General features: G+C 45.9%; 1 protein-coding gene across 12 annotated transcripts in view; it reads left to right on the top strand.

Annotated features, from left to right (window-relative positions):
- The window catches only part of LOC119784895 (transcription factor 4-like), a 292,976-nt gene that overhangs the window by 174,207 nt on the left and 97,724 nt on the right, over positions 1-21,045 (top strand). For 8 of the 12 annotated variants that reach the window (XM_038287162.1, XM_038287169.1, XM_038287163.1 and 5 more), the window contains 2 exons: positions 7,433-7,562; positions 8,348-8,397. In XM_038287162.1, coding sequence (XP_038143090.1) covers positions 7,433-7,562; positions 8,348-8,397 — 180 coding nt within the window. The remainder of the gene's footprint in view (positions 1-7,432; positions 7,563-8,347; positions 8,398-21,045) is intronic. The other 4 variants (XM_038287164.1, XM_038287165.1, XM_038287168.1 and 1 more) reach the window with 1 other exon arrangement.

The raw sequence follows: 21,045 nt of genomic DNA, 5'->3' as shown, positions 1-21,045 counted from the left end.
CTGTCGCCGGAGCACGTTCACTGGTTGTGTGATGCTGAACCTCCTGGAACGCACTCTGCTAGTGCTTCCCAGAAAAGGAGGGAATCACCATGGCAACCAGGAACTCTGTCCGTCATTCCGCAGCAGCTGCTTCTTTTTTCCTCTGATAATCAATCATGGCCGCCCTTGTGGATTTTATTGTTTTTATCCACTTTGTTTATGTTTATCTATATGTTGGTTTCCTTAAAAACTTCAAAGTGAAGGCAGTTCTTTTATGAAGATAAAACCCCAGAGAAGAATCTAACCTTTAAATCTTGTATCATCGATCGTTTATTAACTTCTCATACAGCATCTGATTTTTATCTCGTCTTTTTTCTATTTTCCTCCAACTAGACCGTTAGGAGTTTGTCTCTTTGTGGTTTACCTTTGCTTTCATTGTTCTCCTTTATCTCCTGTCAAACATCATAGAGTTTTACTTTTCCATCTCATCGAGCTCTTGCCTAATTGTTTCTTCCTCTCCTGCCCCTTCATGTTGTCTCCTCCTTTCCTTCCCCTGCCTCCTCTCTCTAAAGCCCGTCTTTCCCCTTTATCTTTAATTCCCCCACCTCATGCTCACCATCCTTTTAATTGCGTTTAGGATGCTGCCAGATATTGCGAGGTGTAATGTGCTGTCTGATTCCTCTCTAAGTGTTCTTAAATGATCACTATTTATTTGTCAAGCCAAGCGTTGAACGCTAATTAAGGAGAAATGCTTTGAACTGCTCAGTGTGTGTGATTGGTTGTTAGCGTGTGAAGATGGAGGAAGATGTCTTGGTAAAGTGAGTCCTCTTCTAGAACATGTTGCTGGGTTTTTGGTTAGCTTGTTTACATTCTGGGATGTTTCTAAGATGGAAAAACTACCTTAATGTTTTAGATGTTCTTGGACATGTCTGAGGCCTGATAGGTCTGTACCAGCAGTTGACATAGTTAGAAACGGCTCTCATTTAGGTTTCCTTTGAAGCCTTTAGTGACCAACTCTAACGTCCTGTCCCCCTTAAACCCCACTGACCACCCCACTGGTCGCCCCACTGACCACCCCACTGGCCAAACCACTGGTCAAACAAAAAACAATCAAACAAACAAACGGTAACACTACCACTTCTGGTCGCTGCGTGCACATGCGCCCTCACCCCACTGGTCACTCCACTTGCCACCCCACTGGCACCCAACTGGCCGCCCCACTGGCACCCCACTGGTCACTCCACTTGCCACCCCACTGGCACCCCACTGGTCGCCCCACTGGTCACTCCACTTGCCACCCCACTGGCACCCAACTGGCACCCCACTGGTCACTCCACTTGCCACCCCACTGGCACCCCACTGGTCGCCCCACTGGCACCCCACTGGTCGCCCCACTGGTCACTCCACTTGCCACCCCACTGGCACCCCACTGGTCACTCCACTTGCCACCCCACTGGCACCCCACTTTCCACCCCACTGGCACCCCACTGGTCGCCCCACTGGTCACTCCACTTGCCACCCCACTGGCACCCAACTGGCACCCCACTGGTCACTCCACTTGCCACCCCACTGGCACCCCACTGGTCGCCCCACTGGTCACTCCACTTGCCACCCCACTGGCACCCCACTGGTCACTCCACTTGCCACCCCACTGGCACCCCACTGGTCGCCCCACTGGTCACTCCACTTGCCACCCCACTGGCACCCCACTGGTCGCCCCACTGGTCACTCCACTTGCCACCCCACTGGCAACCCAACTGGCACCCCACTGGTCACTCCACTTGCCACCCCACTGGCACCCCACTGGTCGCCCCACTGGTCACTCCACTTGCCACCCCACTGGCACCCCACTGGTCACTCCACTTGCCACCCCACTGGCACCCCACTGGTCGCCCCACTGGTCACTCCACTTGCCACCCCACTGGCACCCCACTGGTCACTCCACTTGCCACCCCACTGGCACCCCACTGGTCGCCCCACTGGTCACTCCACTTGCCACCCCACTGGCACCCCACTGGTCGCCCCACTGGTCACTCCACTTGCCACCCCACTGGCACCCAACTGGCACCCCACTGGTCACTCCACTTGCCACCCCACTGGCACCCCACTGGTCACTCCACTTGCCACCCCACTGGCACCCCACTGGTCGCCCCACTGGTCACTCCACTTGCCACCCCACTGACCACCCCACTGACCACCCCACTGGTCGCCCCACTGGTCACCCCACTGACCACCCCACTGGTCACCCCACTGGTCACCCCACTGGTCACCCCACTGACCACCCCACTGGTCACCCCACTGACCACCCCACTGGTCACCCCACTGGTCACCCCACTGGTCACCCCACTGACCACCCCACTGGTCACCCCACTGGTCGCCCCACTGGTCACCCCACTGGTCACCCCACTGGTCACCCCACTGGTCACCCCACTGACCACCCCACTGGTCACCCCACTGGTCGCCCCACTGGTCACCCCACTGACCACCCCACTGGTCGCCCCACTGGTCACCCCACTGGTCACCCCACTGGTCACCCCACTGACCACCCCACTGACCACCCCACTGGTCACCCCACTGGTCACCCCACTGGTCGCCCCACTGGTCGCCCCACTGGTCGCCCCACTGGTCACCCCACTGGTCACCCCACTGGTCACCCCACTGACCACCCCACTGGTCACCCCACTGGTCACCCCACTGGTCACCCCACTGACCACCCCACTGACCACCCCACTGGTCGCCCCACTGGTCACCCCACTGGTCACCCCACTGGTCACCCCACTGGTCACCCCACTGACCACCCCACTGACCACCCCACTGACCACCCCACTGGTCACCCCACTGGTCACCCCACTGGTCACCCCACTGACCACCCCACTGGTCACCCCACTGGTCGCCCCACTGGTCGCCCCACTGGTCACCCCACTGGTCACCCCACTGGTCACCCCACTGGTCGCCCCACTGGTCACCCCACTGGTCGCCCCACTGGTCGCCCCATTCTGCGCTGCCAGGGACGTAAGATTAAAAATCTCACAATAAACCAGGATCTGAGGAGGTTTTTACTGAAGTCTTTCTGATTTCTACTGGCAGCTTTACCACTATAGAAGATTAAAACCTGAAATGATGGCTTTTAGTTTCAGTGGCCATCCCAGGATTTAGTTGCCCATCTAACCCCCCTATTAGACATTTCTGGAGGCGCCACTGGGCTCAGTAGAGAGGGGAGGAGACCAGAGTTCAATACCGTCTGTCGTCGGTTTCTGGTGTCATTACTTGAAATCTAGATTTCATTATCTAGTATAGCCAACAAATGTGTTTGGTTCAGATTCACCAACATTCTCCTTCCCTTTGGAGGGGGAGACGTTTATCATCAATTCTAGTTTCCAGATCTGGAGTTTTCCACATCCTCTCTGCTTAATCTGAAACTGACTCTAGTAGGTAACAGGTTTAGATGAAGAACCTGAGGTCTTTAATGGCCAGTTTTACTCGTCTCGGTGAATTTCAGGTATTCTGAAGTCCAGAAGAGAGCGTTGACTTTTCTGGGGCATCATTGAAGTAGTTCTGCCAAGAAAAAAAGAAGTTAAAGATGTCAATCATCCAGATTTTATACAGTAGCCCAACAAAGCCTTGTTGATGGTTGGTCCACCCCTCTGGAATGGGGGCTGTTTAGCTTCTTTGTTAGCCTGTAGCCTGTAATGCCCCCTACCTGTTAATGTCTCTGAGAGGGGGGGCATTAGAGAGGATTGTTGGCCTGGCTAGCCTCGCCTGTTCAGAGCTTGTTGGGCTGCTGGATAAAACCTGGAACTAAACGCTATTTCTGACATTTTGAATTGAAAAATCTTCCTGGATGGAAGAGAAACGTCTTCAGACTTGGAAACAAAGGCCAGAGGATTGATATGAACCATTTTGGACAGTCTTCTAACCTAAAAGTGTTGTTCATCCATGTATCTGATCCATATACCTCTATAGGATCCTGATCCATACATAGCAGAGTCCAGAGGAAGCTGGGAAAGGTTGCTGGGTGTATCTAGATCCCCATCTTCATCTTTAACAATCCACCCTTTGGATAAGAAGAAGACGAAAGGTTTCCTCAAATGGACAATTGGACAGACAGACGGATGGTCTTCAGATGGGTGATAGTGACTCTAGAAAACTGATAGAATTTGGCCTCCTGGGTCCAAATGCTCTGAGTGGTCAGCAACCTGTGCTGCTTGTGGTGTGGTTCCCTTATCCTGGTCCACCTTAATGGGAGCGTGGAGATGTTCCTCACAAAGCTAACTGGGTACCCAGCTGCTCATAGAGGCCATATTAACTAAGACAGATTACTAGAGAGAGCGAGGGAGACGGAAAGGAGGGGGTGGATATGACGAAGATGAAGAAGGAAGGAGGACGGACGCTGAGAGGAAGACGCTGGAATCACATGACGCATAAAAATGAATGCATGTAGAGACAAACAGGAAGTCACCTCCAGGATGGATGGATGACGGCGTCGACAAACCCCGCCTTCTCTGCGTCTCCTCCATCCCTCCCGCTCCACCCTCTGTCCTCGTGCGACCGCAGAAGCTAATGCTCACGTGTCATCAATTTCCAACGTCGCAGCCATGAGAGACGCGAGGAAGGAGGGAGGCAGGAAGGAGTCATTAATTACCAGGAAGTGCTGGCGAGGCAGCGGCACACCTGTACAGCATCTTCGCTCCAGCTGACACACACGCTCCTCAGGGAGTCGTGCCCGGAGGCGGCCTCCTCACCGAGAGAACCAGCGCCTTCTGGGAAGCTGGACCAGGGGATGGAGAGAGAGCACAGACCCGCTTCACCACTAAACTCCATCAGGTTCAGAACCCTGGACTCCTGGACTGATGAAGAAAAAACTTTGATCTATTCAGGTTTTATTCCTGGGGAAAAATGTTAGAACATGAACAATTAATGAGGAAGAAAAAATACCAGAAATGTTTTCAACCTGTAAACCTGTTATGGTTGCCAGCTGCTGGGCAGGTCTGCTAATGCTAACCTTTGGTTGATTCCTACTTTATGTGTGCATGAAGCATAAAGATGCTAATGCTAATAGATCCTGCATTCCACGTCAGAGGATGAAGAGAGCACATCCAGTTAGTCACAGTCAGAGAAACAGGACTACACTGGAAAACAGGCCAAGCTCCAACATCTAGAAACAAAGGTGTTGATGGCAGCAGCACAGCTGATATTTCTCTCCAGGATGGAGTCACAGCCAAACAGGAACAGACCAGATGAAGCTACTATGAGAAAAAGCAGAGAGAGCAGAACGTTAGAGATTGAAGTAATAGATTCTGCAGAATGGGAGAATAGAGATAGAATGAAGCAGAATAATGAAAAAGGGGTCCCTACGTCCTCCAGCAGTCTAAGCCTATAGCAGCAGAACTATAGAGATAGATCAGGATAACCTGAGCCACTCTAACTAGAAGCTTTATCAGAAAGGAAAGTTTTAAGCCTAGCCTTAAAAGTAGGAGCCATTGGTTCAGATTCACCTTCTCTCACCTGTTTGCTCTGTTTGTGAAGCAGGACTTTAAACCAGGGCCTCTGAGGCTTGGGTTTAAATCACACAGGAAGGGCGACTCTCAGGGAAACTGGTAGTGGATTTTAATCAGGAAGTGATGCAATCATCCTCCCACTGGACGCACTTCTGCTCTTTCACATAAAATGCTTGTATAAAGTGAGTAAACGTGTTAAAGTGTCCAACAGGCGGGAGCTGCTGGTTCTCATGTTAAACCATGGAGATGTAAAGGTAGCGAGATGCAGATGGACGTCCTCCTATTTCTGCAGCTTGCCTAGTTGCCGTGGAAACCTGGCTGGATGCTTGAGTTCTCTGAGAAAAAAAAGAAAGCGAGGCGACCAAAACCAGCGAGACCCTTTTTGTTTTAGTGGGAACCTGATGGCGGGCGCACACTGCAGCCCAGCGGGGCGGCTGGAACCGGGTGCTTTTGTGTCTGACTCCCTCTCAGGGTGCGGGACTGACTTTGCTTAAGACAAGGGCCCCTTTGTTTTAAGGCTGTGGGGCCGCGGCCGGCCCTTTAATTGGTCTACTTAGGCGCTGCTTAGCATGAGAAAAGTCGGCCCGGCCCGCAGAGCCCTGCGAACTTTTGTTTTCAGCAGACAGAACAGGTTCGCTGATGAGAATTCAGATCAGGAGGAAAGAGTAAAAGCAAACCCCCCCCCCTACACACACACCCGGAGTCTGAACACGCCTCAATCACGCCACACGCTAATTACTCAACAAGGAGCTGGGAAAAAAAACACGTGATCTCAGGGAGGACGGAGACGCAGCTTCTTTTCCTCCAACAAACTTTCTTTGAATAAAAATGATCCGTCTCCCTGAATCGGCCCAGACGCCACCTGTTGCTGCAGGAATCACTGATGGGGGGGGGGCTCTTAGTCGCTGCTTAGCGAACAGACGAAGGAGATGATCTGAGGTCAGCATCTCCACGCTGAGGAACATGGAGGCGCTCTCATGGAGGTCCATACCGCCGCAGCTGGCAGCGCTCAGGTAGGATCCGCCTGGAATCGATGTTCCCCCTTCCTCCAGGTTTCATTCCTGGAGTCGCCTTGAAATGAACAGGAAAACCAGGAATGATGGGAACCAATCACAGAAACTAGCTGTAAATATATTTAATAAAAAGCTTTTCTTCACCATCAAACCGGGCGCCAAATAAACGCCTAAGAATCACAGCATAGATCTTTATCAATGCTGTGAAAAGAAGAACTGAAGTAGAGGAAAACATGTGAAAGTAAAGCAAACCCATTCGTCATTTAATTTCAGCTTCTTCCTTTCAAACGTTTCTCCCACTCAGATGATTCTAGATGTTCAAACTTTTTTTATAAACTCTGCAGGCCATGAATATTAACCTGTGCCAGAGATCAGCTGTTAGGCAGGGTGGGGGCCGTGTCATGCTGTGGGACTGTTCTTTCATATGTTTGATCCTTCACTGAACTTTGTGCTTTGTTCTTTTTTTGATCTATGAAATGAGTTAAAGTGAGGCTGGTTGTAAACCAAGGAGGTGGCTGCATCATGCTGCGGGACCTCTGGTCCACAGGACAATAACTGGTTTTCCTTAGATAGAAAACTTTGAATCAATCTGACTGGATGATCTGGTGAACTGGAAAGTGACCTGAGATGACATGATGTGAATTGGAGCTATAGAAATAAACTGAATAGAATAGAATTAACTAGTAGATGTTGGACTCATCGTTAGTGGGTGGATGATTATATTTGAGGATCCGTTCTGTCCTGGAAAAAGGAAACGTTTCTAATTAATAGAAGCTCGTTCTTGATGAAACAATGTGCAGCGTCAGCATCTAGTGCTTTTAGGTCTAGGTTTTGACCCATTTTGTTCTGAGATGTTCTGAGGAAATTCTGGGTCTTCAGGATGACTGAGAAAAGTCCGTCTGGATTAATTAAGTTTCCGTCTGCTTCTCTTCCATGTTCCAGCAGCCGGTTCTGGGCGGTGAGCTGGGTCTGGGGAGCCCCAGCGCCGCGTCGCCCACCAAGCCCGCGGGTCAGTACTACCAGCACTACGGCGCCAACCCGCGGAGGAGAGCGCTGCCCATGGAGCCCATGGGTGAGGAGACGTCTGCTTCCTTCCTGCTGCTGATCGATTTTATTTCAATCATTTCTGATCCAATCAGATCATCGTTTATATAAATAATCAGGTTTATCAAACACTGATTTATTTGTTCATCTGGTATTAATCAACATTTAGTTGATTTATTTATTAGATTAGCAATAATACTAATAGATGAAAAAAATTATCTTTTATTAAAGAATAATATTTTCTTTTATTTGTTGAATTATTTTCGTTTTAAATTATATCATAATTTGGTGAATAATTGTTCATGATTAGCTTTAGCATTTAAACCTGATTTAAAATCTGTTTTCTAGTTTGAATTAAATTTATTGTAGTTAAAGCAATAATGTTTTTTTATTCAGTTTCAATAAAATAAATCTCTCAAAAATATTAGATTGAAAAAAAAAATTTATTTTTCCATAAATAGCTGCCCTTTAAATTATATATTTTTTGTTTAAAGCAGCCTGTTACAGTTTAAGGGGTTAAAGGTCATATTTCCCTCCTCTGTAGCCAATCAGGGAGATGCGGTCATGGCGGCGTTTATCCTGGGCGTGAAGCCGGGCTGAGGCGATGATGCTCAGCCTTCAGCTTCAGCCTTGAGCCCCCCCCCCCCCCCCCCCTGAGTTAATGGCAGCGTCTCCTTGAGAGAAACCCTGAACGCCCCGCCGGCGGCCTTTTCCTGCTCTGAAAGCTTCCTTTGTAAACATGGTGACGGCGGCGGGAAAAGAGGCGCTAAAATAAAAGCTGATTCTCTTGTTTTTATTTCTCTTCTCTTCCAGAGGTCCACACTAAAAAGGTGCGGAAGGTCCCTCCCGGCTTGCCGTCCTCGGTAAGTGATGCCGTTCATGTGGTTGTTGTTCAGAGCAGAAAAAGGTGCTGATGTTGTTTCCCTGCTGGGTTTCCGTAGCGACAAGGTGATGTTCCTTTATAGACGCGTTTCTCTCTGAGCTGCTTTAATGCTGGAATTTAAGGTGTTTTAGAAATTATGACTTAATATAAAATAACAAAATAAGAGCCAGCTGATGTTTAATGAGGAGATTTATCATTTATCTATCAGGAACATTTATAATGATCAAGTTTAAAAGTACGGGAAGATTTAATGATTTTAGTAAAAATTCAGATAAAAGCTCTTTATTTCCTTCTTAATTTTAAACATAATTCCTTTTTTTTTTTTTTTTTTTCCTTGGTTTTTTTATCCATTATTTCTTTTTTTAAATGATTTTTTCTTTTATTTAAGAGTATTTTATTTTGTACTTCTACACTTTTTCTATTTTCCGTTTTTTTAAATATAGCTTTAGTATTTCACAGTTTTACGATCAATTCAATTAGATTAAAAAACATTTTTAAGTCATTTAAGGGTTTAATTTTTTTTGGTTTTACAATTTTAAGTATTTTTAGTGTTTTACACATTTTGTTTGTCACAGTTTTTTTTATTTAATGCAGCCATTTCGTTTTACCTGATATCTCTTTTATTGTCATTTTTTATAGTCGGTAATAGTTTCTATGGTTGATATTTTACTTATTTATTTATTATAGTTAATTAGAGGTTAGTCCTGATTTTCTTTGGAAGATTAGAAAAGGTTTTCCTGGAGTTTTCCAGTTTTTTCCTGGTATTTTCTGGGTGTTTTCCTGTTTTTTTTTCCTGGTCTTTTCTTGTCTTTGAATCCAGTAGTTTTTGTGTCAGATGATGACGGGATCTCCTGATGGCTGCTCTTCGGCTGAGCCATCCTCAGCTGCGGCTCGGAGGCCCGAAGCTCGGCCAACGTTCCGATGTTGCTGCTGCAGCAGCTGCTGCTTCGCTTTTGTTTCGGGGTTTTAGCCTCGATGTTTTCCTGCTCTGCGGCTTTAACTGCAGTTTGTGTTTTTTTATTCTTAAACGTCAGATTAAACATTTCCTCCTAAAGTTGGTGAATGCTGGTTTTCCCTGTTATTGGATTTTGGGAGCGTTCCTAGTTAACGGCTCGTTAAGGCTGGCTGAATTGTTCCGGGGGGGAGGCCATCATGTCCTCGGCCTCCCTCCCCCCTCCCTGAGAAGGGGGAGGAAGAGGAGGCAGAGAGACGAAGAGTGCGGATCTGCTGTTTAGGAGGCAAACAGAAATCAATGACCTTCAATGACCTTCAGACATGGAGCTGCAAACTAAAGCTTGATTGGAAGGATGATGGATTTCTGTAAAATGGTGACCAGCATCGTTACCGCCGCTGCTCAGCAGACTGAGCATGTGCAGAAACTCTTCCTCCTCTTCCTCCTCCTCTCTGCTCCGCTGCAGCTTTGCTCGGTTTTGGGTCGAGGTTTGTTCCAGGTTCCAGGTTCTGCTCACGGCTGGAAGGAGCAGCGGGCACGTGAGGAGCTCTGGTTCTGATCCGCTGCCCGTTGGCGGGAGCCTCCGCCGTGCAGAGGAGCAGAAAATAAAGATGGTGGCTGGGTTCTGTAGAACCGGCAGTTCTATTCTGCTTGGTTGGTTTTTTTCTAGAAGCTGTAAACTTTGTAAAGAGGAACTTTGAGCTCCGGCTGTGTTTTAGTTCTCAGTCGTTTATGGAGGAAAAATCATCCAAACATTCCTTCTGTGACCTGATGATTTGAAACGGTTCTGAAACAGATAATCCCAGTTTTATTAATCTGAGATAATCCCAGAGATACAGACTTTAATCTCTCTGGACAGCTGACCCAGACTGAAGCTGCTTGGATCATGAGAAGAACTCCATCATCAGCATCATGCTGTGCAGCATCTGCACAGCATGATGCTGCCACTGCCGTGCCTGCAGTTCTAAACGACCAATCTGATCTTTGACCAAATCTGCGTCTCACTCCTGTTTCCTTCATTTAAAGAACGTTTCTAAACTGTGACACGGCGTCTCCTCAGCTTGGTGCAGTCTAGCTAGTTACTGTTAGCATTGGCTATGCTCAATGAGTGTTGTTAGCATTTAACATGCTAACTTTTAGCTGTTAGCATTCACTATATTAGCTGTCCACATTGACCATGTCAGCTGTTGGCATTTATTATATTAGCGTTAGCTGTTAGTATTGGCTATGCTCAATGTAGCAGAGGGTTGTTAGCATTTAACATGCTAACTTTTAGTAACGTAGCTGTCGCTAGCTGATCCGTACCGTCAGTGTTTTAAATTAAAGCATGCTAACCAACATGGTAACAATGACTTTGCTAAAGTTCTATTCCTCGTCTGATGTCATCTTCATATTGCGCCGTGTTTCCCTGTATTTGATTGTCTTCTTTAGATTTTCAATTAAATTAAGACATAAAAACAAACACAGTTGTAATTATTTACAATCAAAAACAAAAAAGTGCTGCTGGAAGTAGGTCAGAGGTCGCATTTCCAGGGATATCTGATGGAGACGAGTGATACGACAGAAAGATGTGAACTCCTTTATTCTGTCATTATCAACATTTTACACAATCTAGATTAGTTTTTAAAATTAGTGACAGAAATAAGTAATTAAGCCTTTTTTATAAAGTGCCGGGTAGTGACAGTAGGGTAAGCAGTGTTAGCTGTTAGCATTCACTATATTAGCTGTCCACATTGGCCATGTTAGCTGTTAGCATTCATTATATTAGCTGTCAACTTTGACCATGTTAGCTGTTAGCATTCACTATATTAGCTGTCCACATTGGCCATGTTAGCTTTTAGCATTCACTATATTAGCTGTCCACATTGGCCATGTTAGCTTTTAGCATTCACTATATTAGCTGTCCACATTGACCATGTCAGCTGTTAGCATTCACTATATTAGCTGTCCACATTGACCATGTTAGCTGTTAGCATTCACTATATTAGCTATCCACATTGGCCATGTTAGCTGTTAGCATTCACTATATTAGCTGTCCACATTGGCCATGTTAGCTGTTAGCATTCATTATATTAGCTGTCAACTTTGACCATGTTAGCTGTTAGCATTCACTATATTAGCTGTCCACATTGGCCATGTTAGCTGTTAGCATTCACTATATTAGCTGTCCACATTGGCCATGTTAGCTTTTAGCATTCACTATATTAGCTGTCCACATTGGCCATGTTAGCTTTTAGCATTCACTATATTAGCTGTCCACATTGACCATGTCAGCTGTTAGCATTCACTATATTAGCTGTCCACATTGACCATGTTAGCTGTTAGCATTCACTATATTAGCTGTCGACATTGGCCATGTTAGCTTTTAGCATTCACTATATTAGCTGTCCACATTGACCATGTTAGCTGTTAGCATTCACTATATTAGCTGTCGACATTGGCCATGTTAGCTTTTAGCATTCACTATATTAGCTGTCCACATTGACCATGTCAGCTGTTAGCATTCACTATATTAGCTGTCCACATTGACCATGTTAGCTGTTAGCATTCACTATATTAGCTGTCCACATTGACTGTTAGCTTGTATGCATTGGCTACATTAGGTTTTAGCATTTTTAATGTTCGCTGTCAGCATTGACTGTTAGTTGTTGGCATTTATTATATTAGCTATTAGCATTGGCTGTTAGCCGTTAGTATTGGCTATGTTAGCTGTTTTAACTGTTAGTGATGCTAATCTTTTAGGCAATGTAGATTTAATGGTTTTCTACCATTTTGAAATTTTTTTAGTCCAGCTCCTCTTCCTTCCTTCCTGTGTTTTTTGTGACTTTTTTGGGCTAAATATTCATGTTACTGAAAGCAGAGTTTTAGTTTGTGAGAAAAAAGAAAACACTTCTTTAGCAGATGTTCTATTTTACGCTTCATTTAATAACTAGAATCTTTGGTGGCGTTAGTTTGGGTATAAATGGTTTTCATTCAGAGGATGGTGCCTTTATATTCGCCCTGAAGGTATTTATTGGACATTTATTCTCCTCAGATTAGATTTTATTTTGAACTTCTGACTCTGCTCTCGTCGTCCTCTTCAGCCTCTCAGCGGTTTTCAACACGCCTCTTTGCTGCAGAACTTTACGGCCTCCTGTTTCTATTGTTTATCTGTTAGGTAACCCCCCCCCCCATCACCACTCTGTTATTTAGTCACATTAACAGAAAAAGCACAAACATTTTTTTTCTGCACATCTTTTTCCATTTGCATGATTACACACAAGTGTTATAAAGTTGTTTTCCTCATTGTTGTGTTGCCCTCCCATATGCTCCATTTAAGGGGAAAACTCTTGTCTATTTTCTCTCATCTCTGTTTCACATCAACCGCAGACAAAATGGCTCTTTTTCTTTTAATTAATTCATTTCTGTCTCTTTTTTCTCCTCTCCCTATGCTGCAAGTTTGTTATTGTTGTTTCTCAAATTTAGTTTGCTGAGCTGATGATTTACTTTGAGAAACAATTAAACGTCACTTGAGAGGAGAGCGTGGGACGTCTTTGTAATCAAAAGAAAATTAGGCATCAGTTGCTAACATTAGCAGGTTGCGGCGCGCCGCCTTACTGTTGTTGTTTCGTTGCTTTTTTTCCCTTCAGATATCATTGTTTCGGTTAATTTGTGGTCTGCGCTGCTAAAGTCTGCAGCTCCTCCTCAGAGCTTTGCAAACGTCGACTGAATGATGGAGGAAACACAGACATATATGTCAGCATTAGCACCAAAAATCAGCCCTAATGAAAGCATAGAAATGAAGCCATTAAAGAGAAGCCAGATAATCGGATTAATTGCATCAGGTGGCCTCGAACTGTGATGATCATTTTCATTCATTTGTTGCTTTTGCATAAAATCAAACACATAATTAAACAGTAATGACTTCGGACCTGCGCAGGTTTGATATAATGAACTAGAGTTTAAAATATAAAAAATGTTTCGCAGGCATTTACAGTCAGACTTTTATTTGTTTTAGTCATTTAGCTTTTAGACTGTAAATTCAAACCATTTGTAAACTAAACATAAAAGGAATTTTGACCAAATTGTTAAATTCTTCTGCTTTGAGAAAATTGTAGTTGAAATAAATTCGCATTCATAGTTTTGGTCGATGAAAACTAAAATAATCATAAAATGATCAATTTTGTCGCTGTGTGGTTTTAAACTGACCCCCCCCCGTTTTCAGCCTGTCCTCCAGAGTCTCTGTGGAAAAGCAACATGTCTGCAGATCCTCCCTGCCCTCCCTCTCTCCCTCCCTCCCTCTCTCTCTCTCTCCCTCTCTCTCCCTCCCTCCCTCTCTCTCTCTCCCTCCCTCTCTCTCTCCCTCTCTCCCTCTCTCTCCCTCCCTCTCTCTCTCCCTCTCTCCCTCTATCTCCCTCCCTCTCTCTCTCTCTCTCTCTCCGCCTCAGATGTGGTTTTGTTTAAAGTCGACAGCGTTAATTAAATTAAGCCAGGTCTTGCAGAAGGCGCAGTAGGAGAGCCGGCGGTCCCCGGCGGGCCGTGGGTGGAGGGAGGGATCAGGGCCTGGGGGGGGCGCTGGGTGCAGAGATGTGGTTTGGTGAACCATATTGCCTCCTACAGGTAACCTCTGGGACTGCAGGAAGTGTGTGTTGATGGTTTTCTCAGCCCAGCTGCAGCCGGACGCCACGCTGTGGAGATGCATGCTGGGAGTTTTCCTCCCATTCAGCCTCCTGACCCGCAGCCAGGTCCGCTACTGATGCTGGGCGATAAGACCCGGTTCTTCCTCTCTGCCTGGCAGAGGAAACAGGAAAAGCTTTTCAGCTCACCTTAATGTGGCTTCCTGTTATTGGAAGGTTCCACTCAGCCTGACGGCTGGAAGCTTCTGCACATTTATTATTAATAAAAATAAACACATCATTAATCGTTTATAATCAGTTTAGATGAAAAAATTCACCTTTAAGTCATTACAGGTTCAGAAATTTATTCTTTCTTTACTTAATATTGATTTTATACAACATTTATTTATAACATTTTGAGAAAGTGATACAATAAATACTTTTGACTACAATCAGAAAAATAAAATATTTATCATTTATTTTTGATAAATTCCCAAAACAAATTAATTTGAACAAAAACTAAAAAATATATAAATTCAATAATTGTAACTTAAAATGTGTACATTTTTAAATTTTGACTGAAGATAGAAATAAGTTTAAATTCTAAAAATAATAATAATATAGTAATAATTATAGAGAAGTAAAGAAAATTATAGTAGTGCTTAAAAAAAATACAATATATGAATACATGTTAAAATAGTTATATTTGTTAAAGTTAAAATGTTAGAAATCTTTAGAATTAAAGGAAAAATATAATTGTTTCCCCATAAAAATAAAAAAAATCTAAATGAATCCAACAGCAATAATATAGGAGTTAAAAATTGCACACATTTGACATTTTTAAAAATATTATTTTTGGATATTCTTTATATTAAATATGACTCTTTTGAAATAGATAGAATTAAAAAGACAAAAAAGTCGATTTTAAATCTGGCTGTGGGTGAGGCTGCAGCGCAGAGCGTCCGGCTGCAGGACAGAGCGTCCGGCTGCAGCACAGAGCGTCCGGCTGCAGGACAGAGCGTCCGGCTGCAGCGCAGATCGTCCGGCTGCAGGACAGAGCGTCCGGCTGCAGCGCAGAGCGTCCGGCTGCAGGACAGAGCGTCCGGCTGCAGGACAGAGCGTCCGGCTGCAGCGCAGAGCGTCCGGCTGCAGCGCAGAGCGTCCGGCTGCAGCGCAGAGCGTCCGCCTGCAGCGCAGAGCGTCTGCCTGCAGCGCAGACCTCCAGAGTTTGAACATTGCAGCTAATTTATAGCAGAGCTAAAGCTGAGCTCCTCTCCTCTGATGACATCAACACATTTAAACATTTAAAGCAGGAAGTGGACAGCGCAGACGCTAACAAAGCTGGATTGGGGGTGAAGCTGCGTTAATGTTTATACAGAGGAGCGGTGAAAATGGTTCAGCCAGGAATGACCTCATGCTTCACACACAGGTGGCCGGACAGCTGCGTCTGCAGCCTCTGACTCATTTCTCATGAAAATCCTCCTCAGAAGATGGAAAACATGGAAAACATGGAAAAATTCCCTCTGAGCTGCTTTCAAACATTTAAGCCTTAAAGAAACGGCAGGAATAAGGAAACGCTGGAACACGTTGCTGTGTTGCTTTCTAATGTTAGCCTCTCAGCGGTTTTCTTGGCTTCGTCCCCAAAACATCCCACACTGCTTCACCGCAGCCGCCATTTTGTGTCAGATGGGATGCTGGCTAATTGAATTACAAGGCATGGCTTTGTGAGCGTCGGGGTGAATCATTTGCACCACAGCTCTGTGCAGAAGCTCAATGTTTAAAAGGTTATTTTTATTACAAAGTTAAACACAAATTCACCCTTAAGATTTTAAAGTCTGTCAAAAACAAACATTTCAACTTTAAACTCTCAGTTTCGTACAGTTTCTGTTTCCTGACACCTGTTTTCCTATAAACACCTAATCAGGCTACTGTTAGCTTTGCTAAATCATCACTAATGATTTATTTTAGCGCTGCTCTGATCCTCACTGCCTCTGTGCGCCATGTTTCTATCATGTCAACATTTTGCTGCACTTTATGAATCAAATCTTTAACTGCTAAGCTGCTCATTTTCTGTATAAATTAAATTACACAGAGAGTTTATACAAAACAAAAATAAAATAAAAGTTTGGCTAACCTTTTAGCCATTGCTAATGACCATATAGCTATAGAAATAAACTGAATTATTTAAAGTGGGACAGAATATCCAACAAATTAACTTTTTTTTATAGAGTAGCTGTTTAAAATCACAATAAAATGTGAAAAACTAAAAGTAATTTGGAGGAAACGCCGTTAAGGCTTCAGGTCGTCCGTCCTTCATGGTTATTGGATTAATTTAATTTTTTTCTTTTGCTAATTTACCATTCACCAATTTATTTATTTTTTGTTTGTATTTATGGAGAGTATGCATCTATTTATTGCGGCTCAGGACTCCTGCGTTTCTCGTTCCTTCTCCTCTTCCAGCTGAACGGTTTCGTCCTTCTCCGGCCGTCCTCCATCCTTTATATTCTCCCAGTTTTCATCCCAGTTGATCCCAACGCTCGACCTTCGCTACAGAAAATAAAAAACACCGCCGCTCTTCCCGGGCCTCGGTTCTGCAGATTGCTTCCCTTTGAATGAAACCAGCCTCTCTCTGGCTTCCTGTCCTTGTGAGGACCTTTGGATTCAGCAGGACGCCGCTCCACACACACTCGGGTCCTGCTGCAGATGTGAACGCTCCCGGATGCATTCCTGAGCTGAAATATTTGGCTGCAGCGAACAGACGGCTTTGAGCGGCGCTCCGATTCGCTCCAAGGCTGTGATGGAAATCACATGTTGTCAAACACACATTCAGTGAGGCGACTCTCCATGCTGGACTGGATCTGACAGAAACTGCTTTAAGCTGTTAATGTGTTGCTGGAAAGTTCTGTCGTCAAAATGACTCATTCAGTCCAGTTTTCAGGTATTTGTTCATTTATAGCGTCTTGGTGTGAAGGAAAGTAGCCCTTAGACTTTAAACTACCTCAGTGGGTTATTATCCCTTTGGTCAGGTACAAAAAATTATTCAATGTCAGTTCACCATACGCTTCAAAAAACACCAAAAAATAAGTAATTAATTAGTTTTTTTGTACATGATTAAAATCATACGTGCTCATTTAGGTTCTTTAAAGTTCATTTTTCTTACAAAACAAAAGGGATAAACAGGTATTAACTCTGGGTATGCTGGTCTGATGGGTATGCTGGTCTGATGGGTATGCTGGTCTGATGGGTATGCTGGTCTGATGGGTATGCTGGTCTGATGGGTATGCTGGTCTGAAGGGTATGTTAGTCTGATGGGTATGCTGGTCTGATGGGTATGCTGGTCTGATGGGTATGTTGGTCTGATGGGTATGTTAGTCTGATGGGTATGTTAGTCTGATGGGTATGTTAGTCTGATGGGTATGCTGGTCTGATGGGTATGCTGGTCTGATGGGTATGCTGGTCTGATGGGTATGCTGGTCTGATGGGTATGCTGGTCTGATGGGTATGCTGGTCTGATGGGTATGCTGGTCTGATGGGTATGCTGGTCTGAAGGGTATGTTAGTCTGATGGGTATGCTGGTCTGATGGGTATGCTGGTCTGATGGGTATGTTAGTCTGATGGGTATGTTAGTCTGATGGGTATGTTAGTCTGATGGGTATGTTAGTCTGATGGGTATGCTGGTCTGATGGGTATGCTGGTCTGATGGGTATGCTGGTCTGATGGGTATGCTGGTCTGATGGGTATGCTGGTCTGATGGGTATGCTGGTCTGATGGGTATGCTGGTCTGATGGGTATGCTGGTCTGAAGGGTATGTTAGTCTGATGGGTATGCTGGTCTGATGGGTATGCTGGTCTGATGGGTATGTTGGTCTGATGGGTATGTTAGTCTGATGGGTATGTTAGTCTGATGGGTATGTTAGTCTGATGGGTATGTTAGTCTGATGGGTATGCTGGTCTGATGGGTATGCTGGTCTGATGGGTATGCTGGTCTGATGGGTATGCTGGTCTGATGGGTATGCTGGTCTGACAAGGTATGCTCGCATGACAGGGTATGCTGGTGTGATGGGTATGCTGGTCTGATGGGTATGCTGGTCTGATGGGTATGCTGGTCTGATGGGTATGTTGGTCTGATGGGTATGCTGGTCTGATGGGTATGCTGGTCTGATGGGTATGTTAGTCTGATGGGTGTGCTGGTCTGATGGGTATGCTGGTCTGATGGGTATGCTGGTCTGATGGGTATGTTAGTCTGATGGGTATGTTGGTCTGATGGGTATGCTGGTCTGATGGGTATGCTGGTCTGATGGGTATGCTGGTCTGATGGGGTATGCTGGTCTGATGGGTATGCTGGTCTGAAGGGTATGTTAGTCTGATGGGTATGCTGGTCTGATGGGTATGCTGGTCTGATGGGTATGTTAGTCTGATGGGTATGTTAGTCTGATGGGTATGCTGGTCTGATGGGTATGCTGGTCTGATGGGTATGCTGGTCTGATGGGTATGCTGGTCTGATGGGTATGCTGGTCTGACATGGTATGCTCGCATGACAGGGTATGCTGGTGTGATGGGTATGCTGGTCTGATGGGTATGCTGGTCTGATGGGTATGCTGGTCTGATGGGTATGTTGGTCTGATGGGTATGCTGGTCTGATGGGTATGCTGGTCTGATGGGTATGTTGGTCTGATGGGTATGCTGGTCTGATGGGTATGCTGGTCTGATGGGTATGTTAGTCTGATGGGTATGCTGGTCTGATGGGTATGCTGGTCTGATGGGTATGCTGGTCTGATGGGTATGTTGGTCTGATGGGTATGCTGGTCTGATGGGTATGCTGGTCTGATGGGTATGTTAGTCTGATGGGTGTGCTGGTCTGATGGGTATGCTGGTCTGATGGGTATGCTGGTCTGATGGGTATGCTGGTCTGATGGGTATGCTGGTCTGATGGGTATGCTGGTCTGATGGGTATGTTAGTCTGATGGGTATGTTGGTCTGATGGGTATGCTGGTCTGATGGGTATGCTGGTCTGATGGGTATGCTGGTCTGATGGGGTATGCTGGTCTGATGGGTATGCTGGTCTGAAGGGTATGTTAGTCTGATGGGTATGCTGGTCTGATGGGTATGCTGGTCTGATGGGTATGTTAGTCTGATGGGTATGTTAGTCTGATGGGTATGCTGGTCTGATGGGTATGCTGGTCTGATGGGTATGCTGGTCTGATGGGTATGCTGGTCTGATGGGTATGCTGGTCTGATGGGTATGTTGGTCTGATGGGTATGCTGGTCTGATGGGTATGCTGGTCTGATGGGTATGTTGGTCTGATGGGTATGCTGGTCTGATGGGTATGCTGGTCTGATGGGTATGCTGGTCTGATGGGTATGCTGGTCTGATGGGTATGCTGGTCTGATGGGGTATGCTGGTCTGATGGGTATGCTGGTCTGACGGGGTATGCTGGTCTGACGGGGTATGCTGGTCTGATGGGTATGCTGGTCTGATGGGTATGCTGGTCTGATGGGGTATGCTGGTCTGATGGGTATGCTGGTCTGATGGGTATGTTGGTCTGATGGGTATGCTGGTCTGATGGGTATGCTGGTCTGATGGGTATGTTAGTCTGATGGGTATGCTGGTCTGATGGGTATGTTGGTCTGATGGGTATGCTGGTCTGATGGGTATGCTGGTCTGATGGGTATGTTAGTCTGATGGGTATGCTGGTCTGATGGGTATGCTGGTCTGATGGGGTATGCTGGTCTGATGGGTATGCTGGTCTGATGGGTATGCTGGTCTGATGGGTATGCTGGTCTGATGGGTATGTTGGTCTGATGGGTATGCTGGTCTGATGGGTATGCTGGTCTGATGGGTATGTTAGTCTGATGGGTATGCTGGTCTGATGGGTATCCTAGTCTGATGGGTATGCTAGTCTGATGGGTATGTTGGTCTGATGGGTATGCTGGTCTGATGGGTATGCTGGTCTGATGGGTATGCTGGTCTGATGGGTATGCTGGTCTGATGGGTATGCTGGTCTGATGGGTATGTTAGTCTGATGGGTATGCTGGTCTGATGGGTATGCTGGTCTGACGGGGTATGTTAGTCTGATGGGTATGCTGGTCTGATGGGTATGCTGGTCTGATGGGTATGTTGGTCTGATGGGTATGCTGGTCTGATGGGTATGCTGGTCTGATGGGTATGCTGGTCTGATGGGTATGCTGGTCTGATGGGTATGTTAGTCTGATGGGTATGTTGGTCTGATGGGTATGCTGGTCTGATGGGTATGCTGGTCTGATGGGTATCCTAGTCTGATGGGTATGCTAGTCTGATGGGTATGTTGGTCTGATGGGTATGCTGGTCTGATGGGTATGCTGGTCTGATGGGTATCCTAGTCTGATGGGTATGCTAGTCTGATGGGTATGTTAGTCTGATGGGTATGCTGGTCTGATGGGTATGCTGGTCTGATGGGTATGCTGGTCTGATGGGGTATGCTGGTCTGATGGGTATGCTGGTCTGATGGGTATGCTGGTCTGACATGGTATGCTCGCATGACAGGGTATGCTGGTGTGACGGGGTATGCTGGTCTGATGGGTATGCTGGTCTGATGGGTATGCTGGTCTGATGGGTATGCTGGTCTGATGGGGTATGCTGGTCTGATGGGTATGCTGGTCTGATGGGTATGTTGGTCTGATGGGTATGCTGGTCTGATGGGTATGTTAGTCTGATGGGTATGCTGGTCTGATGGGTATGCTGGTCTGATGGGTATGCTAGTCTGATGGGTATGCTGGTCTGATGGGTATGCTGGTCTGATGGGTATGCTGGTCTGATGGGTATGTTAGTCTGATGGGTATGCTGGTCTGATGGGTATGCTAGTCTGATGGGTATGTTAGTCTGATGGGTATGCTAGTCTGATGGGTATGTTAGTCTGATGGGTATGCTAGTCTGATGGGTATGTTAGTCTGATGGGTATGCTGGTCTGATGGGTATGCTGGTCTGATGGGTATGCTGGTCTGATGGGTATGTTGGTCTGATGGGTATGCTGGTCTGATGGGTATGCTGGTCTGATGGGTATGCTGGTCTGATGGGTATGCTGGTCTGATGGGGTATGCTGGTC

This window comes from Cyprinodon tularosa, unplaced genomic scaffold (assembly GCF_016077235.1).
Source record: "Cyprinodon tularosa strain WSP-4 unplaced genomic scaffold, ASM1607723v1 ctg236, whole genome shotgun sequence".
NCBI lineage: Eukaryota > Metazoa > Chordata > Actinopteri > Cyprinodontiformes > Cyprinodontidae > Cyprinodon > Cyprinodon tularosa.
Note: the sequence above shows the minus strand (reverse complement) of the source record. Positions and strands in the feature narration are given on the sequence as shown.